The sequence below is a fragment of the Oncorhynchus masou genome, chromosome 21, assembly GCF_036934945.1.
Source record: "Oncorhynchus masou masou isolate Uvic2021 chromosome 21, UVic_Omas_1.1, whole genome shotgun sequence".
Lineage (NCBI taxonomy): Eukaryota > Metazoa > Chordata > Actinopteri > Salmoniformes > Salmonidae > Oncorhynchus > Oncorhynchus masou.
The window spans coordinates 6582619-6606906 of record NC_088232.1 but is presented as its reverse complement, the minus strand read 5'-3'; the positions used below and the strand labels follow the sequence as shown (position 1 = coordinate 6606906).

The following is a 24288-nucleotide window of genomic DNA, read 5'->3' as shown; positions in this document are numbered from 1 at the left end:
TGAACAGTTTTTTCCTAACAAAAAATCTTGATGCAGGAGGGGCTCATGGTTAAAGTGCACTATAGATTTCGAGTCAACCGCTTTAGCAGTGTGTGCCACCTAGAGGTGATGGTGATAATGGTAGCCTACATGTTTGCTATTTGACAAATCCATAAGGCTCTTCTGTTTTTTTCTTACGATGTAAGATAAACATACCTTATTTCTATTTGTTCCATAAAAGCACATAGATGTGTGTGAAACAGAAACGTGGGATTTTGTCATATATAAAAACATTTGAAAATGTCTAACAGTAGTAGCTAGTAGTCTAGTCAAGGATGCATCAATGCAATATTGGCACAGAACATTTTGTTACAAACCAACTGAACAAAAGCAAACCTTGAATTTGTAGGTTTATAATATCCTTTTAGTGGCCAAGGTTGACCTATTTTAAGAAATAATATTGGTTGGGGGATATAAGATCTTATGAAGAATTTGTTACAGGATATAATCACTGCCACCTGGTGAGATAAGCATAGGGCTAATGTGTGCCATCTGTTGGGGCCGGGGCTGCATTCACTACGTTTTTACATTCTGGAACGTACAGTTGAACGGAAACTATGCTGTTATGAACGAAAAAACTAGGAAGGGTTGGGGAACCCCATCAGCATGGCCACTGCCGTTTAAATAAGTCACTCATTGCTTCAAACCACACCCACCAAAGTCTGTTAACTTAAAGAACGTACAATAATGTTTTTGGGAAACGTCGTTCAGTACAAACCGTTCCGCAACGTTCAAGCGAACTGAACGCACTTCAGCTATGGTTTATGAATTGACATGCAAAACGACGCCGTATTCAAATTTTGAATTTAAATTATACAAAATGATTGCAACCAATATAATTTTATATGGGGAATACAGCCTTCCCAACTCTGCAGATTTTGCTGCGAGGAAGCAGTCGTTAGATCATTTATTTTGGTACTGTCCATATGAAGCCCGTTTTTGGTCACAGGTCCAGGAATGGCTGAAAAATGGGAGGGGTTGAATGGAGCTGAAGGGTGGAACTAATAACAAGACAACAAATGTAAAACATACGGGGTCTGTAAAATGTATATAGGTTGACTTTTGCCATTTCACTTTTAGAAATCAAACTGGATAGACATCAGGAATAGAGGAAGGCCAGGACTAAAAACAAACTAAATATAACTATTGTAAAAATAGATTGTGTCTGTAAAATGTATATATTATGTATATACTGGAAGTAGAAGCGTATGTGTTATTATTTGTTTTCTCCAATTAGGGGTGGTAGGGTTAGCAGGGAATAAAAGGAAAATATTTTTTTTAATGTATGTATATATATATATATATATATATTTGCCCCCAAAAATATGGGGGATTGGAAATTATGCAGACAATTACATTGATGTAAGCTTCAATCTATCCGCAATAGTAAAAACAAAAATAAAATAAAAGTTAGACAAACAAGATTAAACTATTTTGATGTGTATAGTAGGTGTTTGTTAGTGTATGGATGTGTATGTTAAGTGTATATTGGTTATAAAGGGCTGTTGGGTTTATGCAGAATAGGGTGAGATCAGATGTGATGTATATGAAAGAGAATCTCAACAAGTGTCTTCGACAAAAAAGTACAATTTCGTGTTTATTAAACATAAACAAGTTAATACACAATATGAAAACCACACACATCTCAACTACAGAGCTGCATGAACTTCATTCATTTTCACATTAAAATAATATTGTGGGAAAAAATTAAGTAGTTCAATGGAAGTAATGAAAGATGCAGTTGTGAACATCATATAGCCTACACAGTACAAACAATACGTTAAACACTTTTTAGGCATATACATGTCTTATACAGTGAGTGTACAAAACAGTGTACAAAACAAAGGCTTCTTACCAGCTTCTACCCCCAAGTCACAAGACTCCTGACTCTGTACCGGTACCTCCTGTATATAGCCTCGCTACTGTTATTTTACTGCTTAACACTTATTTTTTCTTAAAACTGCATTGTTGGTTAAGGGCTTGTGAATAAGCATTTCACTGTAAGGTCTCCCTGTTGTATTCGGTGCATGTGATAAATACAATTTGACTTTACCTTCCTAATAAGGAGTTGCACCTCCTTTGGCCCTCAATACAGCCTCAATTCGTTGGGGCATGGACTCTACAAGGTGTTGAAAGCGATCAACAGGGATGCTGGCCCAGACTGACTCGAAGGCTTCCCACAGTTGTGTCAAGTTGGCCGGATGCCATTTCGGTGGTTGACCATTCTTAAAACCCACGGGAAACTGTTGAGCATTGCAATTCTTGACAAGCTGGTGCCTCTGAATGGCACACATACACAATACATGTCTCAAGACTTAACAATCCTTCTTTAACCCGTCTCCTTCCCTTCATCTACACTGATTGAAGTGAATTTAAAAGGTGACATCAATAAGGGATCATGTTCAGTCTATGTCATGAAAAGAGCAGGTGTTTCTAATGTTTTATACACTCAGTGTATATTCCACAATGTCGTGGCCTTGCACTTCCAACGCTCTTAGTTGTTGCAGAAATTGAAAGTCTACCTTTAATGCAGGCTTTCATCTAAACGTCAGAAGCTATCGAATGGAATGGTGACTTTCTATGTTATAGAGTGGAATGGGTTTTCTCCTGATGTATTCTGAGGTAGCTCCTCTCTGAGAACCTCTTCCCGCAGTGCGTACAGGCGAAAGGCCTCTCCCCCGTGTGGACCTTCAGGTGCCTCTTCAGTTTGTCCTGGCGGGAGAACCTCTTCTCGCACTGGGGGCAGCTGTAAGGTTTCTCCCCTGTGTGGACCCTCTGGTGCCGCTTCAGGGTGCCAGCCTCGGTGAAGCGCATGTGGCACTGGGTACAGCTGAATGGTTTCTCCCCTGTGTGGACCCTCTGGTGGATCTCCACCTTCTGGGGGCAGCTGAAGCCTTTGTTACAGAACATGCAGAGGAACCGTTTCTCTTTACTATTGCCTGATGTTGCTACCCCTCCCCGAGCCTGGGCTCTAGCCCTGTTGTTTGAGTTCAATACCTGATCGACAAAGACATGGCCGTGTGAATCTGAAGATCCCACCGACGTGGACACAGGGTCTCGATCTCTGAGCGTGTGTAAAGGGGAGTGGGTCGCAACATTTGGATTTGTCTCTAAGCTTTCCCTGTAGTCTAAAAAATCTCTGCCCTGCGAGTGTCCTTCTCCTAGGAGATTATCTGCATTCCATGTGGAAGGAACATCGCCCTCCAATTTCACAGTCACTTCATTTATGACAAGCCCCTCCCCTTTCTTATCTAAGTACCCTTCAGAGTATACACTACTACTGTACTGATTCCAGTCCCCTATAGACAGCTCAGTCTGTGTTTCTAAACCCAGGGGCATGTTGCCAGGGTCCTTCTCCGTAGTGTAAGAACAAGCAGGATCATCACCACCAGTGTCTAACATGTCACCATCACCATCCCCACGGGAATGAACAGGCCTCTGGCTCTGGTGAAATACCGGTAAATAGTCTGAGCCGGGAGCAGGAGGACAGCCCAGTCTCCCCAGACCTGGATCTGATATTTGGTCAGGTCCTGTGTGTAAGAGACTGTGTGTTACAGTTAACGTCTTGGTGTCTGTCTTTGACTTGAGGACGGCGTTCAGCGTTCCACTGACCTCCGTGATGTTGCGTTGGGTCCTGGGCTGCGCTGCGTCGGTGGTGGGGTCCTTGACTCCAGTCTGGATGTTTCTGCTGTGCCGTGGGTCCTTGTCTCCTTCAGACCTCTCTAGCTTGAACCCAGGACCTGCATCTGCAGGCTGACAAGAAGAGGGGAGGTTATTACCGGTACAAGAGTAGAATTGGATAAGTCTCACAAGCTCCCTTATGACTAATGTACATGTGAATGGCTGAAGGGTGCCTTTCCGAAATAAATGGCACACATTTGACTTACAAAGTAATTGTAATTTGTAATGCAACACTATTACACTAAGCCATGGCTCTCCAACCATGTCCCTGGAGAAATACCCTTCTGTTGGTTTTCACTTCAACCCCAGTTGTAAGTAACCTGATTCAGTTTATCAACCAGCTAATTATTAGAATCAGGTGCACTCGAATAGGGTTGGAGTGAAAACCTACAGGACCGGTTCCGGTTGGAGCGAGCGGCCGCATCTACACTTCGGTCCGCAGGTAGTATAACTTTTTATAACTTTTCATTACATTTCGTTATAGTACAACGGTTTGATTTGTCTAATCTTAGCAATTTCTTCTTAGCCAGCTACATAGCCGTCTTTGTATCAACGACAATTGCATAATTATCGTATTTCGTCGTCCTAACGTATCTGCCCAGCAGCTAGCTAAGCAGCTAAGCAGCTAGCTAACATCCACTGTCCACTAGCACTGTAGAAACTATTACACTCAACTGAACGACTCGATTAGCGTAGTGTCAGCTAGCTACATAGTTGTCTTCGTATCCAAGATAATTGTGCAGTTTAGAGTGTGTAGACTTAGAGTGATTATCTTAATTTACCGAGGTTAGCTAGCCAGCTATTTGTCGTCCTTAACGTAGGAAATGCTGCTAGCTAGCTAGCCAACAGCTAGCCAACCTCTACCGAATTGAACTCCAACTACCCGGTCAACATTCCGTCGTTCCACAGGTAGTATCACATTTTCATTTCACTTCATTACAGTACAACGGTTTGATTTGTTTGATCGTAGCTAGCCAGCTACATAGCCGTCTTTGTATCTAAGACAATTGTGTAGTCTAGAGCGATTTTCTAGGTTAGCTGGCCAGCTATTGTCGTTCTTCTAACGTAGCTAGCCAGCTAGCCCCCGAATAGCAGCACTGTAGTAACTATTACAGTACAACGGTTTGTTTTGTTTGACCGTAGCTAGCTAGCTACATAGCCGTCTTTGTATCTAAGACAATTGTGTAGCCTAGAGCGATTTTCTAGGTTAGCCAGCCAGCTATTGTCGTTCTTTTAAGTAACGGAACGCAATCAACCTTGCTAGCTAGCCAGCTAGCCCCGAATAGCAGCACTGTAGAAACTATTACACTCGACGGAACGACTTGATTAGTGTAGTGTCAACATCGCAGCCACTACCAGCTAGCCTACTCCAGCAGTACTGTTTCATTTCAATCATTTTAGTCAATAAGATTCTTGCTACGTAAGCTTAACTTTCTGAACATTCGAGACGTGTAGTCCACTTGTCATTCCAATCTCCTTTGCATTAGCGTAGCCTCTTCTGTACCCTGTTAACTATGTGTCTATCTATCCCTGTTCTCTCCTCTCTGCACAGACCATACAAACGCTCCACACCGCGTGGCCGCGGCCACCCTAATCTGGTGGTCCCAGCGCGCACGACCCACGTGGAGTTCCTGGTCTCCGGTAGCCTCTGGAACTGCCGATCTGCGGCCAACAAGGCAGAGTTCATCTCAGCCTATGCCTCCCTCCAGTCCCTCGACTTCCTGGCACTGACGGAAACATGGATCACCACAGATAACACTGCTACTCCTACTGCTCTCTCTTCGTCCGCCCACGTGTTCTCGCACACCCCGAGAGCTTCTGGTCAGCGGGGTGGTGGCACCGGGATCCTCATCTCTCCCAAGTGGTCATTCTCTCTCTCTCCCCTTACCCATCTATCTATCGCCTCCTTTGAATTCCATGCTGTCACAGTTACCAGCCCTTTCAAGCTTAACATTCTTATCATTTATCGCCCTCCAGGTTCCTTCGGAGAGTTCATCAATGAGCTTGATGCCTTGATAAGCTCCTTTCCTGAGGACGGCTCACCTCTCACAGTCCTGGGCGACTTTAACCTCCCCACGTCTACCTTTGACTCATTCCTCTCTGCCTCCTTCTTTCCACTCCTCTCCTCTTTTGACCTCACCCTCTCACCTTCCCCCTACTCACAAGGCAGGCAATACGCTCGACCTCATCTTTACTAGATGCTGTTCTTCCACTAACCTCACTGCAACTCCCCTCCAAGTCTCCGACCACTACCTTGTATCCTTTTCCCTCTCGCTCTCATCCAACACTTCCCACACTGCCCCTACTCGGATGGTATCGCGCCGTCCCAACCTTCGCTCTCTCTCCCCCGCTACTCTTTCCTCTTCCATCCTTTCATCTCTTCCCTCTGCTCATACCTTCTCCAACCTTTCTCCTGACTCTGCCTCCTCAACCCTCCTCTCTTCCCTTTCTGCATCCTTTGACTCTCTATGTCCCCTATCCTCCAGGCCGGCTCGGTCCTCCCCTCCCGCTCCGTGGCTCGATGACTCATTGCGAGCTCACAGAACAGAGCTCCGGGCAGCCGAGCGGAAATGGAGGAAAACTCGCCTCCCTGCGGACCTGGCATCCTTTCACTCCCTCCTCTCTACATTTTCCTCCTCTGTCTCTGCTGCTAAAGCCACTTTCTACCACTCTAAATTCCAAGCATCTGCCTCTAACCCTAGGAAGCTCTTTGCCACCTTCTCCTCCCCCTCCCCCCTCCTCCCTCTCTGCAGATGACTTCGTCAACCATTTTGAAAAGAAGGTCGACGACATCCGATCCTCGTTTGCTAAGTCAAACGACACCGCTGGTTCTGCTCACACTGCCCTACCCTGTGCTCTGACCTCTTTCTCCCTCTCTCTCCAGATGAAATCTCGCTTCTTGTGACGGCCGGCCGCCCAACAACCTGCCCGCTCGACCCTATCCCCTCCTCTCTCCTCCAGACCATTTCCGGGGACCTTCTCCCTTACCTCACCTCGCTCATCAACTCATCCCTGACCGCTGGCTACGTCCCTTCCGTCTTCAAGAGAGCGAGAGTTGCACCCCTTCTGAAGAAACCTACACTCGATCCCTCCGATGTCAACAACTACAGACCAGTATCCCTTCTTTCTTTTCTCTCCAAAACTCTTGAACGTGCCGTCCTTGGCCAGCTCTCCCTCTATCTCTCTCAGAATGACCTTCTTGATCCAAATCAGTCAGGTTTCAAGACTAGTCATTCAACTGAGACTGCTCTTCTCTGCATCACGGAGGCGCTCCGCACTGCTAAAGCTAACTCTCTCTCCTCTGCTCTCATCCTTCTAGACCTATCGGCTGCCTTCGATACTGTGAACCATCAGATCCTCCTCTCCACCCTCTCCGAGTTGGGCATCTCCGGCGCGGCCCACGCTTGGATTGCGTCCTACCTGACAGGTCGCTCCTACCAGGTGGCGTGGCGAGAATCTGTCTCCTCGCCACGCGCTCTCACCACTGGTGTCCCCCAGGGCTCTGTTCTAGGCCCTCTCCTATTCTCGCTATACACCAAGTCACTTGGCTCTGTCATAACCTCACATGGTCTCTCCTATCATTGCTATGCAGACGACACACAATTAATCTTCTCCTTTCCCCTTCTGATGACCAGGTGGCGAATCGCATCTCTGCATGTCTGGCAGACATATCAGTGTGGATGACGGATCACCACCTCAAGCTGAACCTCGGCAAGACGGAGCTGCTCTTCCTCCCGGGGAAGGACTGCCCGTTCCATGATCTCGCCATCACGGTTGACAACTCCATTGTGTCCTCCTCCCAGAGCGCTAAGAACCTTGGCGTGATCCTGGACAACACCCTGTCGTTCTCAACCAACATCATGGCGGTGGCCCGTTCCTGTAGGTTCATGCTCTACAACATCCGCAGAGTACGACCCTGCCTCACACAGGAAGCGGCGCAGGTCCTAATCCAGGCACTTGTCATCTCCCGTCTGGATTACTGCAACTCGCTGTTGGCTGGGCTCCCTGCCTGTGCCATTAAACCCCTACAACTCATCCAGAACGCCGCAGCCCGTCTGGTGTTCAACCTTCCCAAGTTCTCTCACGTCACCCCGCTCCTCCGCTCTCTCCACTGGCTTCCAGTTGAAGCTCGCATCCGCTACAAGACCATGGTGCTTGCCTACGGAGCTGTGAGGGGAACGGCACCGCAGTACCTCCAGGCTCTGATCAGGCCCTACACCCAAGCAAGGGCACTGCGTTCATCCACCTCTGGCCTGCTCGCCTCCCTACCATTGAGGAAGTACAGTTCCCGCTCAGCCCAGTCAAAACTGTTCGCTGCTCTGGCCCCCCAATGGTGGAACAAACTCCCTCACGACGCCAGGACAGCGGAGTCAATCACCACCTTCCGGAGACACCTGAAACCCCACCTCTTCAAGGAATACCTAGGATAGGATAAGTAATCCTTCTCACCACCCCCCCTTAATGACTTAGATGCACTATTGTAAAGTGGCTGTTCCACTGGATGTCAGAAGGTGAATTCACCAATTTGTAAGTCGCTCTGGATAAGAGCGTCTGCTAAATGACTTAAATGTAAATGTACAGGACAGTAGCCCTCCAGGAACAGGGTTGGAGAGCCCTGCACGAACCTCTATCACGACAACGTGCTGGGTTGAGGATCCACTCGCCTCATCAACAGTAATTGGTTGGTCATCATTCCATGTATTGTGTCCCGCTGGCTTCACAAAGCTCCTGTGGCCTCCAGTGAGATGTCCTTCCCCTGAGAGAGTGATTGGGGGAAAAGCTGTTGTTAGGTTAACTACGGTGGTATAGACATCTTTCTGTGTTTGCAAACATTGCCACATAAGGGCAATGCGTGCAATTTGATTACTGAACACGGGGGAGTTCTCTGAAAACACACCAAAAAAAAAAACATACATTCATGAGAAACATGTAAATGTATTTCACACTACCTTTGGATTATAATAGGATTTTAAGCCTTGTGTGAAGTCAAAAAAACAATATTTGCCTGTGTTTTGCATGTACAGTACCAGTCAAAAGTTTGGACACACCTACTCATTCAAGGGTTTTTCTTTATTTTTTACTATTTTCTACATTGTAGAATAATAGTGAAGACATCAACTATGAAATAACATATGCAATCATGCAGTAACAAAAAAAAAAGATAATGCGAGTGTAACGAAATGCTTGTGCTACTAGTTCCAACTGCAGTAATATCTAACAAGTAATCTTACAATTTCACAACAACTACCTTCTACACACACACACACACACGTGTAAAGGAATGAATAAGAATATGTACATATAAATATATGGATGAGCGATGGCTGCGCGGCATAGGCAAGATGCAGTAGATGGTATAGAGTACAGTATATACATATGAGATGAGTAATGTAGGGTATGTAAACATATAAAGTGGCATTGTTTAAAGTGAAGAGTGATACATTTATTACATAAATGTTTCATTATTAAAGTGGCTAGAGATTTGAATCAGTATGTTGGCAGCAGCCACTCAATGTTAGTGATGGTTGTTTAACAGTCTGATGGCCTTGAGATAGAAGCTGTTTTTCAGTCTCTCAGTCCCAGCTCTGGTGCACCTGTACTGACCTCGCTTCTGGATGGTAGCGGGGTGAACAGGCAGTGGCTCGGATGGTTGTTGTATTTGATTGGATTGTATTCTCTTTTAGTCCCCATCTGGACTAATCTTCCAAGAGTCCTTAAACATTACAATACAATTTATAATACAAAAACATTCACACATATAACACACTATTACAAACATACATAATATACTAACATAAAGACCCAATAAATACTCAAACTAAAAAAATATTGATTCTTCATCTACTATAGTCCCACAACATCTCTATGCATTATATTTAAATAGTTTTAAAATAATGTTTAAATTTATACTTTGAAAGGTTTCTGGTTTGCTCAATTAATTTATTCAATTTCTTTATTGCTCTAAATCAAAATGTTATGTTATGTTCTCTTTTCTGTCTGGATAACGCATAGATGGTGGACAATCTATTCCTAGTATTTACGGAATGTCTGCCTCTTACCAACGGAATACCGTTGTGAATAGAACTTGGCCATTTTAAATGATGACCAGCTTCATGAGTTAGTCACCTGGAATGCATTTCAATTAACAGGTGTGTACCTTGTTGATTGAATTTGTGCAATTTCTTTCCTTCTTAATAAGTTTGAGCCAATCAGTTGTGTTGTGACAAGGTAGGGGTGGTATATAGAAGATAGCCGTATTTGGTAAAAGACAAGTCCATATTATGGCAAGAACAGCTCGAATAAGCAAAGTGAAACAACAGTCCATCATTAATTTAAGACATGAAGGTCAGTCAATGCGAAAATGTGCAGTCACAAAAACCATCAAGCGCTATGATGAAACTGGCTCCCATGAGGACCGCCACAAGAAAGGAAGACCTAGAGTTACCTCTGCTGCAGAGGATGAGTTCATTAGAGTTACCAGCCTCAGAAATTGCAGCTCAAATAAATGCTTCACAGAATTTAAGTAACAGACACATTAAAATCAACTGTTCAGAGGAGACAGCGTGAATCAGGCCTTCATGGTCGAATTACTGCAAAGAAACCTCTACTGAAGGACACCAAAAGAAGAGATGTGCTTAGGCCAAGAAACACAAGCAATGGACATCTGACAGGTGGAAATCTGTCCTTTGATGAGTCCAAATTGGAGATTTTTGGTTCCAACCGCTGTGTCTTTGTGAGACACGGTGTGGGTTAACAGATGATCTCCGCATAAAGCATGGGAGGTGGTGATATGGTATGGGGTGCTTTACTGGTGACACTGTCTGATTTATTTAGAATTCAAGGCACACTTAACCAGCATGACTACCACAGCATTTTGCAGCGATACGCCATCCCATCTGGTTTGGGCTTAGTGGGACTATCATTTGTTTTTCAACAGAACAATGACCCAACAAACCTCCAGGCTGTGTAAGGGCTATTTGACCAAGAAGGAGAGTGATGGAGTGCTGCATCAGATGACCTGGTCTCCACAATCACCCAACCTCAACCCAAATTAGATGGTTTGGGATGAGTTGGACCGCAGAGTGGAGGAAAAGCAGCCAACAAGTGCTCAGCACATGTGGGAACTACTTCAAGACTATTGGAAAAGCATTCCAGGTGAAGCTGGTTGAGAGAATGCCAAGAGTGTGCAAAGCTGTCAAAGAAAAAGGTGGCTACTTGAAGAACCTCAAATATAAAATATATTTAGATTTGTTTCATACTTTTTTGGTTACTACATGATTCCATATGTCATTTCATAGTTTTGACGTCTTCACTATTATTCTACAATGTAGAAAATGGTAAAAAAAAGAAAAGAAAAACACTTGAATGAGTAGGTGTTCTGAAACTTTGGACCGGTAGTGTATATTTAAAAGAAAAATGTGGAGCTTACCTGTTTTGTATGTTATTTTGACATTAATACAGTGGGCAAAAAAGTATTTAGTCAGCCACCAATTGTGCAAGTTCTCCCACTTAAAAAGACGAGAGACGCCTGTAATTATCATCATAGGTACACTTCAACTATGACAGACAAAATGAATGAAAAAAAGAATCCAGAAAATCACATTGTAGGATTTTTAATGAATTTATTTGCAAATTATGGTGGAAAATAAGTATTTGGTCACCTACAAACAAGCAAGATTTCTGGCTCTCACAGACCTGTAACTTCTTTAAGAGGCTCCTCTGTCCTCCACTCGTTACCTGTATTAATGGCACCTGTTTGAACTTGTTATCAGTATAAAAGACACCTGTCCACAACCTCAAACAGTCACACTCCAAACTCCACTATGGCCAAGACCAAAGAGCTGTCAAAGGACACCAGAAACAAAATTGTAGACCTGCACCAGGCTGGGAAGACTGAATCTGCAATAGGTAAGCAGCTTGGTTTGAAGAAATCAACTGTGGGAGCAATTATTAGGAAATGGAAGACATACAAGACCACTGATAATCTCGCTTGATCTGGGGCTCCATGCAAGATATCACCCCGTGGGGTCAAAATGATCACAAGAACGGTGAGCAAAAATCCCAGAACCACACGGGGGGACCGAGTGAATGACCTGCAGAGAGCTGGGACCAAAGTAACAAAGCCTACCATCAGCAAGGGCATTGAAGATTAAACATGGCTGGGTCTTTCAGCATGACAATGATCCCAAACACACTGCCGGGGCAATGAAGGAGTGGCTTCGTAAGAAGCATTTCAAGGTCCTGGAGTGGCCTAGCCAGTCTCCAGATCTCAACCCCATAGAACATCTTTGGAGGGAGTTGAAAGTCTGTGTTGCCCAGCAACAGCCCCAAAACATCACTGCTCTTGACGAGATCTGCATGGAGGAATGGGCCAAACGGAACATCTTTCAGCTGGATCTTCACAACTAGCTATCTAGCTAAACCGCAAACCTGGATGATTTACTCCTGGCTAGCGTTTCCACCCACTTAGCTTGAAGCTAGCTCGGCCAGAGCCCCTGTGCTACCACCGTAGCAGACTCCTGGGCTACAATACCTACCACCATAGCATACTCCTGGGCTACAATACCCGGACCCACGACCGGTCTATCGATGTCACCGCATAAAGAGGAATAAACAGACTCACCCCATCGCGACGTCCCCCAAAGGCTAACTCTCTAGCCCTCGCTATCTCCTTGCTTGCTATTTCGGCCTGCTAACTGCCAGCTTGTTTAGCCCCGGTCCGCTAACTGCTACCTTGTTTAGCCCCGGCCTACTAACTGTTAGCTTGTTAGCACAGGCCTGCTAACCGTCTGAATCGCCGCGTCCCAAACACTCACTGGACCCATATTTACTCTCTCTTTTCGATTTTTAATTTGTTTATACCTTCCGGTAACCTGCCTCACCCAATGTGATACGGAATCGCTATTATTTTTAATTTTTAGAACACACTCAAGAACCTCCAGAAGCTAACCAGCTAACTAGCTACAAGCTATTTAGTCATTGTTAGTTTTTTAACCTGGATAACACTCACCAATCCAGCTTCCCTGCCCCCTGGACACTGATCACTTGGCTACATAGCTGATGCACGCTGGACTGTCCATTAATCACGGTACTCCATTCTGCTTGTTTATGTTTTATCTGTCGGTCACGTTGCCTAGTCAACGCCATTTTACCTGCTGTTGTTGTGCTAGCTGATTAGCTGTTGTTGTCTCACCTACTGTTTTAGCTAGCTTTCCCAATGCAACACCTGTGATTACTGTATGCCTCGCTGTATGTCTCTCTCAAATGTCAATATGCCTTGTATACTGTTGTTCAGGTTAGTTATCATTGTTTTAGTTCACAAGGGAGCCCCTAGTTCCACTCTTCATACCCCTGATACCTCCTTTGTCCCACCTCCCACACATGCGGTGACCTCACCCATTACAACCAGCATGTCCAGAGATACAACCTCTCTCATCATCACCCAGTGCCTGGGCTTACCTCCGCTGTACCCGCACCCCACCATACCCCTGTCTGCGCATTATGCCCTGAATATATTCTACCATGCCCAGAAACCTGCTCCTCTTATTCTCTGTCCCCAGTGCTCTAGGCGACCAGTTTTTATAGCCTTTAGTCGCACCCTCATACTACTCCTTCTCTGTTCCGCGGGTGATGTGGAGGTAAACCCAGGCCCTGCATGTCCCCAGGCACCCTCATTTGTTGACTTCTGTGATCGAAAAAGCCTCGGTTTCATGCATGTCAACATCAGAAGCCTCCTCCCTAAGTTTGTTTTACTCACTGCTTTAGCACACTCTGCTAACCCTGATGTCCTTGAGTCCTGGCTCAGGAAGGCCACCAAAAATTCTGAGATTTCCATACCCAGCTATAACATCTTCCGTCAAGATAGAACTGCCAAAGGGGGAGGAGTTGCAGTCTACTGCAGAGATAGCCTGCAAAGTAATGTCATACTTTCCAGGTCCATACCCAAACAGTTCGAACTACTAATTCTGAAAATTACTCTCTCCAGAAATAAGTCTCTCACTGTTGCCGCCTGCTACCGACCCCCCTCAGCTCCCAGCTGTGCCCTGGACACCATTTGTGAATTGATCGCCCCCCATCTAGCTTCAGAGTTTGTTCTTTTAGGTGACCTAAACTGGGATATGCTTAACACCCCGGCAGTCCTACAATCTAAGCTAGATGCCCTCAATCTCACACAAATCATCAAGGAACCCACCAGGTACAACCCTAACTCTGTAAACAAGGGCACCCTCATAGACGTCATCCTGACCAACTGGCCCTCCAAATACACCTCCGCTGTCTTCAACCAGGATCTCAGCGATCACTGCCTCATTGCCTGTATCCGCTACGGAGCCGCAGTCAAACGACACCCCTCATCACTGTCAAACGCTCCCTAAAACACTTCTGTGAGCAGGCCTTTCTAATCGACCCGGCCCGGGTATCCTGGAAGGACATTGACCTCATCCCGTCAGTTGAGGATGCCTGGTCATTCTTTAAAAGTAACTTCCTCACCATTTTAGATAAGCATGCTCCGTTCAAAAAATGCAGAACTAAGAACAGATACAGCCCTTGGTTCACTCCAGACCTGACTGCCCTCGACCAGCACAAAAACATCCTGTGGCGGACTGCAATAGCATCGAATAGTCCCCGCGATATGCAACTGTTCAGGGAAGTCAGGAACCAATACCCGCAGTCAGTCAGGAAAGCTAAGGCTAGCTTCTTCAGGCAGAAGTTTGCATCCTGTAGCTCCAACTCCAAAATGTTCTGGGACACTGTGAAGTCCATGGAGAACAAGAGCACCTCCTCCCAGCTGCCCACTGCACTGAGGCTAGGTAACACGGTCACCACAGATAAATCCATGATTATCGAAAACTTCAACAAGCATTTACATTTACATTTAAGTCATTTAGCAGACGCTCTTATCCAGAGCGACTTACAAATTGGTGAATTCACCTTCTGACATCAGTGGAACAGCCACTTTACAATAGTACATCTAAATCATTTAAGGGGGGGCCTTCCGCCTGGCTACTCCAACCTCGGCCAACAGCTCCGCCCCCCCCGCAGCTCCTCGCCCAAGCCCCTCCAGGTTCTCCTTTACCCAAATCCAGATAGCAGATGTTCTGAAAGAGCTGCAAAACCTGGACCCGTACAAATCAGCTGGGCTTGACAATCTGGACCCTCTATTTCTGAAACTATCCGCCGCCATTGTCGCAACCCCTATTACCAGCCTGTTCAACCTCTCTTTCATATCGTCTGAGATCCCCAAGGATTGGAAAGCTGAAGCAGTCATCCCCCTCTTTAAAGGGGGAGACACCCTGGACCCAAACTGTTACAGACCTATATCCATCCTGCCCTGCCTATCTAAGGTCTTCGAAAGCCAAGTCAACAAACAGGTCACTGACCATCTCGAATCCCACCGTACCTTCTCCGCTGTGCAATCTGGTTTCCGAGCCGGTCACGGGTGCACCTCAGCCACACTCAAGGTACTAAACAATATCATAACCGCCATCGATAAAAGACAGTACTGTGCAGCCGTCTTCATCGACCTTGCCAAGGCTTTCGACTCTGTCAATCACCATATTCTTATCGGCAGACTCAGTAGCCTTGGTTTTTCGGATGACTGCCTTGCCTGGTTCACCAATTACTTTGCAGACAGAGTTCAGTGTGTCAAATCGGAGGGCATGCTGTCCGGTCCTCTGGCAGTCTCTATGGGGGTGCCACAGGGTTCAATTCTCGGGCCGACTCTTTTCTCTGTATATATCAATGATGTTGCTCTTGCTGCGGGCGATTCCCTGATCCACCTCTACGCAGACGACACCATTCTATATACTTCCGGCCCGTCCTTGGACACTGTGCTATCTAACCTCCAAACGAGCTTCAATGCCATACAACACTCCTTCCGTGGCCTCCAACTGCTCTTAAACGCTAGTAAAACCAAATGCATGCTTTTCAACCGATCGCTGCCTGCACCCGCATGCCCGACGAGCATCACCACCCTGGATGGTTCCGACCCTGAATATGTGGACATCTATAAGTACCTAGGTGTCTGGCTAGACTGTAAACTCTCCTTCCAGACTCATATCAAACATCTCCAATCGAAAATCAAATCAAGAGTCGGCTTTCTATTCCGCAACAAAGCCTCCTTCACTCACGCCGCCAAACTTACCCTAGTAAAACTGACTATCCTACCGATCCTCGACTTCGGCGATGTCATCTACAAAATTGCTTCCAACACTCTACTCAGCAAACTGGATGCAGTTTACCACAGTGCTATCCGTTTTGTCACTAAAGCACCTTATACCACCCACCACTGCGACTTGTATGCTCTAGTCGGCTGGCCCTCGCTACATATTCGTCGCCAGACCCACTGGCTCCAGGTAATCTACAAGTCCATGCTAGGTAAAGCTCCGCCTTATCTCAGTTCACTGGTCACGATGGCAACACCCATCCGTAGCACGCGCTCCAGCAGGTGTATCTCACTGATCATCCCTAAAGCCAACACCTCATTTGGCCGCCTTTCGTTCCAGTACTCTGCTGCCTGTGACTGGAACGAACTGCAAAAATCCCTGAAGTTGGAGACTTATCTCCCTCACCAACTTCAAACATCTGCTATCTGAGCAGCTAACCGATCGCTGCAGCTGTACATAGTCTACTGGTAAATAGCCCACCCATTTTCACCTACCTCATCCCCATACTGTTTTTATTTATTTACTTTTCTGCTCTTTTGCACACCAATATCTCTACCTGTACATGACCATCTGATCATTTATCACTCCAGTGTTAATCTGCAATATTGTAATTATTCGCCTACCTCATGCCTTTTGCACACAATGTATATAGACTCCCCTTTTTTTTCTACTGTGTTATTGACTTGTTAATTGTTTACTCCATGTGTAACTCTGTGTTGTCTGTTCACACTGCTATGCTTTATCTTGGCCAGGTCGCAGTTGCAAATGAGAACTTGTTCTCAACTAGCCTACCTGGTTAAATAAAGGTGAAATAAATAAAATTACATCAAATCACATTATTTGTTCAGTAGCTTTGACTTGATGTCAACATCTTTCAATTACATTACTTTCAAAGTGTTAGTTAGCAGTCATCATTATGAATCAAGTCATCAATTTACTGGCAAATCCTTTTTAATCCTTGTCATATGAAGAGAAATTACAGATAAAACGTATCGTTTCTCATCGGCCATTGGACAAAGATTTGCACGACAAGTTGGAAATCACCTTCCATACAACTCCTTGTTGAATGTGCATCAGTGGCTAACTGCAAGCATTGCAAAGCAACCACTAGCCTGCTATTCAATGGAGTGGCTGTGTTTTTTCCCCGAATTCCCACCATAAATCCAAATAGTGCCAGACTTTGATGACAAAATTTGCCCACAAAGGTGCCACGCCACCTTCCTGTTTAAGTGACATCACAAAGTGAGTGCTGAACATTCTATAATAGAATTGTGTTGTTTGACGCAAGACCCAAAACGGCATTCAATGTGCCTCACCCTAATAATTTGGTATATTTTCACCTCTTAATTTCACCCACTGTTCTAACTTCGTGGTGCACATGTAGCCTATAACCTGTTTTAGAGAAATGTAATCATTGAATATTGTAAGAGCTTTCATTGTCTGTTTATATGCCCCTTTATTTATCCTACGGTTCTGACTTGGTGTACAGGGAAAACACTAAGAACGGCCCATGTTCTGAATTCTGTCGCTGTACATTTCAAAAGTGCTGAACAAATAGATATGACTACGTCCCTCGACGCTTGCTCATTGTCTTAATCAAAATTACGGATTGCCTCATCTGCTTGTCTTCCCTTATGCCATAGTTTGTACATCTCAATTGTCAGTAGAAACCACATTTGTTTAAGCAAGTCAGCCATGTTTTTTTTAAGGCAGTAAATGAGGCTGAATGAACTGTTTCACTGCCAGACAAGGCTCTGCTGATAGCCAGGTGTAGCAGTGGTAAGGTGTTGGGACAGCTTTCTGTATCCTAACAGTTTGTGGGCACCATTTGTCACCATTATAGTGCAATTAATTTATTGTTTGGTGTTATGGCTTTCCTGGCATGTATCCCACATTTCGTTTTTTTTTTTTGCCCCACCAAGATTTACATGGTAAAATCGCCACTGGTCTCATCACAAATCAACTGCATTTCACTTTTTTGTTTTCGTTTTAACAACTTCAACCAATAAAATGGCTCTTTGGCTAACTTTAGGCCACTGGGTTCCCGAATGGCGCAGTGCTTGAGGCGTCAGTACAGACACCGTGGTTCGATTCCAGGCTGTATCACAATCGGCCGTGATTGGGAGTCCCATAGGGCAGCGCACAATTTGCCCAGCGTTGTCCGGGTTTGGCCGGTGTAGGCCGTCATTGTAAATAATAATTAGTTCTTAGCTGCCTTGCCTAGTTAAATAAAAGGTTAAATAAATAAAATACTACAGCTTATGTCAATGAGCATTAGCATTTTAGCTAACAAGTGCTGTTGCCGAAATAAGTATTTTACAAAGATCCCAACCAAATATAATATTAGTGTCTGTTCAAGCTAAATTATAAACATTGTAAGCTTAAATATGGTTTTGATTACAACAACTATGAATGTTTATTCGAAGCAGCGGCGCTAACTGCTTTAATTATTCATCCAAATGTCTCGCTTATCTGGTTAGAATACGATAGTGTCTTTGCACAAGATAGGTAGTTAAGTAATCACGGGACTTTTTCCATACTATCCAAAAACTGACCAAGACCCAATTGTTGGTAAGACATCTGAACACATGGGAAACGGGGCGACAGCCCCATCGGCCTTCTGCAACATGTACCTCTTGCCAATCCTGTTTTGTATCGGTCGAGGATCTTGACACTACTGGGACGACGCTCCCGTGCCACCTTCAGTTCTAGTAGTTGTAGTTTCCTCCGCAATCCGCTGTTTTCTTTCTGGCTTTGAGAAATTTCCAAACGAAACACTGCATAGTCGTCGTCTACGAGTTTACAGATCTCTGCAACGGCTGCATTCGCTAGAACCTCCATGACGGAGGCTATTTGAGTATGAAAACCCATATCGTTACAGTCAGCCATTGTTAGCTGCTAGCTAAATAGCGTTACCTAGATAACATATATCAACAAGTACTTTCACTAACACGAATTAAACACGATTTGGGGTAAGTATGTGATACTGGGAAGTTAAATAAGTAAACATTTGAGTTCCTGGGTGTAAACAAACGTCTAAATAACTAAAACGCTAAGTGGCGAAATTGTTCATTTCCGTGTAAGGGTCTTATTGGTTGGCGTCATAGCTAAAGGGTGTGGTTAAATGAAAAACTCACGCGTGCTGTTCTTTTAGTTACGGTACTATTTATTACACGTCAAATATCCTATGATCAGTATATTTCAAACTCAGCACAAACTTGTTATAAAGAACAGTGTGTTAGCAAGAATATAGTAGAATATAAGTAATTACTTTATTCCATCTACATCACCCCAGTAACGTAAATATTCAGCTGGGCCGTATGAATTTGTATTTTATTATATGCATTACGCCGTTTCTGTTGCAAAACGTTTCTTAAATGGAAGCAAATGGAACGATACGGGGAGGGACCTACATAGACTGAAAAAAAAATGGGGACATACCTGAATTTGTCCAATCGAAACTCTCGTTTTACTTGCACAACTGTTTGGACGAACGATTACATCCCTGTCCTTGTTCTGCCTAGGTTGACTGTCTCTAAAAACAGGGATGTACACAAGCCTGATTCAAATGACAAGTTAAGTACCCTCCTAAACGGATTCAGTTTGTAGAGAACAGTCAGTCTGGAATATCAAGCCCAAGTTCACATTCGTTTATGTTTAATATTCGCCCCCAGTCATCACAAGACCTGAAGGCTTCAGGCCATTTACTGAAAACAGCTTGAGGTCAAGGACTGTTTGTAAAGATCCCATACTACAGATGATAGATAGGCTTGTGAACTCTGGGTTTTTAATAACGGAAACAGTTAAGAAGGACTTGAGTATGTTTTGGTCGTTGTTGCATTGATGAACACAGTGACATGGTGACGTACATCAGTATAAATAAGCCAACAGTATGTGGCCGAGTAAGTAAATTACTAAGTGGCAATGTTTGCTACAGCCATGGGGGTTTCATAGCAATAATACATATAACAGATATGGGAGATATACAGTGCATTGAACATTTGAATTTCAAAACACTTGGGCCGTAGTAATAACTAGCTTTTGCTTGGATTGTATAAAACAAATACGAGAGACATATGTAAGCTAAGCCTTCTAAGGTCTCACATACGTGGGACATACAACATTTCAAAGCACTTGCATACCACTGACGTCATTGAAGCACGCAATGTCACACTTATCGAAGAATGAAGCCAAGTCTGCCGCGAGGAGTAGCAGGAGGAGACGGGAAAACCTGAAGGAGTGGGAGTAGAAGAATGGTTGGATAGCAGTGATTCTATTTAATTATTAAGTGGAGATCTCTCAACAATTATTCTCATTAACATTGCAAGTAGTCCGTGACAAATATCAAAGCTAAGCAGGGCTTGGCTTGGTTAAACCCCAGGATGGGAGACCAAAGGCATAGCTGTAGATAGATAAACTGTTCAGTAGGAAGTGCTGCCCATCCTTAACCATGAAAACTCATACCTGAACGTGTATATACAAATATTTTATTTTTCTTATAGTAATTGTCATGGTTTTTATATGTTGACATAAAAACAATGTGAAATTATAAGAAAGGCATTTATTTTGTAGAGGTTACATTATCAGAGCATACAGTGTCTTTAGAAACTATTCATATCTCTTGACTTATTCCACATTTTGTTGTGTTACAGCCTGAATTCAAAATGTATTAAATATTTTTTCCCCTCACCCATCTACACACAATACACCATAATACCAAAGTGAAAACATGTTTTTCGAATTTTTTCAAATATATTGAAAATGAAATACAGATATGTCATTTTACACAAGTATTCATATCCCTCAGTCAATACATGTTAGAATCACTTTGCCAGCGATTACAGGTGAGTCTCTCTGGGTAAGTCTCTAAAGCCGTGCTCACATTGGCAGTTTGAAATTAATCAAATCTAATTTATTTCCATATCCGATTAGAATCTGTTATGTGTCCTGTATTCTGAACAGTCAAAAAGCACATGGAATCGAATATTTCAAGCCACATTTTCGTAGGTGGTTTGAAGTCAGATACAAATCTGATTCCTGGCCATTTGACCGTTCAGACAAGTCATATTCGATTATTTTCCCTAAAGGTTTTTTTTAGACTGTTATTCGGCATTTCTTGTTGCTTGCTGGCTACTCTGACAATTTGACAAAAACATGTGGTACGGTAGCTAACTAGCTTGTTAATTGTTTACATACAAATAAGTGAATGTGCTAGAAAACTAAACAGCTATGGCAACCAGCTAGTTGATGGCTGTGATTCACCAAAAGATTATTGTTTTGAAAGTTGGATCATCTGGACAGTCAGTAGTCCAAAACGGATTTGAAAAACAAAACTGATTTGAGCGTTAAGGCCTGCAGTCTGAACAAGCTTAAGAGATTTTCACATTATTCTTTAACTTCTTAGGGCTGCAATCCCATTAACAGGGATTGATATGACAACAGCCAGTGAAAGTGCAGAGCGCCAAATTCAAACAACAGAAATCTCATAATGAAAATTCCTCAAACATACATGTATCTTATACCATTTTAAATGTAATCTTGTTGTTAATCCCAACGAAGTGTCCAATTTCAAATAGGCTTTACAGCGAAAGCACCACAAACAATTATGTTAGGTCACCGCCAAGTCACAGAAAAATTCAGCCATTTTTCCAACCAAAGAGAGGAGTCACAAAAAGCACAAATAGAGATAAAATGAATCACTAACCTTTGGTGATCTTCATCAGATGACACTCATAGGACTTCATGTTACACAATACATGTATGTTTTGTTCGATAAAGTGCATATTTATATTTTAAAAAACTCAGTATACATTGGCGCGTTATGTTTACTAGTTCCAAAAACATCCGGTGATATTGCAAAGAGCCACATCAATTTACAGAAATACTCATTATAAATGTTGATGAAAATACAAGTGACATGGAAATATAGATAAACTTCTCCTTAATGCAACCGCTGTGTCAGATTTCAAAAAAGTTTTACAGAAAAAGCTAACCATGCAATAATCTGAGAACAGCGCCCAGAAAACAAATATATATATCCGCCATGTTGGAGTCAACAGAAATCAGAAATAACATTATAAATATTCACTTACCTTTGATTATCTTTATCCGAATGCACTCCCAGGAATCCAGGTTCCACATTAAATGTTTGATTTGTTCGATAATATCCATCATTTATGTCCAAATAGCTACTTTTGTTAGCGCGTTTGGTAAACAAATCCAATGTCACGAAGCGCGTTCCCTAGTTGCGGAAGAAATGTCAAAAAGTTCCGTTACTGTCCGTAGAAAAATGTCAAACGATGTATGGAATCAATCTTTAGGATGTTTTTAACATAAACTTCAATAATATTCCAACCGGAAAATTCCTTTGTCTTCAGAAAAGCAAAGGAGCGCGAGCTACCTCTCATGGAAATGCGTGACCAGCGCGTGACTGCTGGCAGACCTCTGACTCAATCTTCTCTCATTCTCTCCCCCTTCACAGTAGAATCCTCAAACAAGTTTCTAAAGAAGGTTGACATCTAGTGGAAGCCTTAGGAAGTGCAACATAACCAATATCCCACTGTGTATTCAATAGGGGCTGAGTTGAAAATCGACCAACCTCAGATTTCCCACTTCCTGTTTGGATTTCGTCTCAGGTTTTTGCCTGCCATATGAGTTCTGTTATACTCACAGACATCATTCAAACAGTTTTAGAAACTTCAGAGTGTATGCATATATTATCAACTGGGACTGAGGAGCAGGCAGTTTACTCTGGGCACCTTTTCATCCAAGCTACTCAATACTGCCCCTGCAGCCATAAGAAGTTAACAAATTCTTCAACCTCTGTCAAGTTGTTGTTGATCATTGCTTGACAGCCATTTTCAAGTCTTGCTATAGATTTAAGTCAAAACTGTAACTCGGCCACTCAGGAACATTCAATGTTGTTTGGGTAACCAACCAGTGTATATTTGGCCTTGTTGTAGGTTATTGTCCTGCTGAAAGGTACATTTGTCTCCCAGTGTCTGTTGGAAAGCAGACTGAACCAGGTGTTCCTCTAGGATTTTGCCTGTGCTTCCATTTATTTTAATTGTATTTTTATTAAAAAACTCTCAAGTCCTTGCCGATGACAAGCATACCCATAACATGATGCAACTACCACCATGCTTGACGAGTGGTACTCAGTGATGTGTTGTTGGATTTTCCCCAAACATAACGCTTTGTATTCAGGACATAAAGTTAATTTCTTTGCCACATTTCTAGTAGTTTTACTTATCTTACTTATTGCAAACAGGATGCATGTTTTGGAATATTTGTATTCTGCACATGCATCCTTATTTTCACTCTGTCAATTAAGTTAGTATTGTGGAGTAACTACAATGTTGTTTAGCCATCCTCAGTGTTCTCCTATCACAGACATTCTACTCTAACTGTTTTAAAGTCACCATTGAAATCATGGTGAAATCCCTTAGCGGGTTCCTTCCTCTCCGGAAACTGAGTTTGGAAGGACGCCTGTATCTTCAAAGTGAGTGGGTGTATTGATTCACCATCGAAAGTGTAATTAATAACTTCACCATGCTCAAAGGAATACTGCTTTTTAAAATATTTATCCATCTATCAATAGTTGCCTTCATTTGCCAGGTATTGGAAAACCTCCCCGGTCTGGTCTTGTGGTTGAATCTGTGTTTGATATTCATTGTTCAATTGAGGAACCTTACAATTAATTGTGTGGGGGGTACAGAGATGAAGCTGTCAGTCAAAAATCATGTTTAACACTGTTATTGCACACAAAGTGAGTCCCATGCAACTTATTATGTGGCTTGTTAAGCACATTTTTACTCCTGAACTTATTTAGCTTGCCATAACAAAAGGGGTTGAATACTTGACTCAAGACATTTAATATTTTCATTTTTAATTCATTTATAAAAATGTGTAAAAACATAATTCCACTTTGACATTGTGGTGTATTGTGTTAAGGTCAGTGACAAAAACATCAAAATGTAATCCATTTTAAATTCAGGCTGGAACACAACAAAATGTGGAAAAGGTCAAGGGTTGTGAATACTTTCTGAAAGCACTCTAAGAAACTCTTTACTGTACACACAGAAACATAATATTATAAAATGTGTGGAGAAAGTGGAGTTTATTAAATGGCCATATGTGTTGATTCAAGAATTAAGTATCGTGTTTTGGTTTGACGGAGAAGGGTTCCTCAGTTCCTGCAATTATACAAAAATAACCAAGTCAGTCAGCACTGAGTCAATTTTGTATTTAATTTGAACAAAATGGTCATACTCACATAATGTGAAGTACACTATTCTTATTGCACAAAATAATACATGTGACAAGTAGAATAACTTCTCACTGTGGAAACATGTCACATTTTCTTTTAATTATGGTACCCTCGCTTTGATCAAATTAATTTTAG

The 24288-nt window shown here is 43.2% G+C and overlaps 1 protein-coding gene across 3 annotated transcripts in view; it reads right to left on the bottom strand.

The window, feature by feature from the left end:
* The window catches only part of LOC135507651 (zinc finger protein 41-like), a 33350-nt gene extending 14394 nt beyond the window's left edge, over positions 1-18956 (bottom strand). The window contains exons 1-3 of one of the 3 annotated variants that reach the window (XM_064927239.1): positions 18518-18956; positions 8346-8476; positions 1611-3792 (exon numbers count right to left, since the gene is read on the bottom strand). In XM_064927239.1, the coding sequence (XP_064783311.1) occupies positions 2623-3792; positions 8346-8476; positions 18518-18773 (1557 nt within the window). In that variant the 5' untranslated portion in view covers positions 18774-18956 and the 3' untranslated portion in view covers positions 1611-2622. Of the gene's footprint in view, positions 1-1610; positions 3793-8345; positions 8477-18517 lie in introns of those variants that run through there. The other 2 variants (XM_064927240.1, XM_064927238.1) reach the window with 2 other exon arrangements.
* Between the last annotated feature and the right edge of the window lie 5332 nt (positions 18957-24288).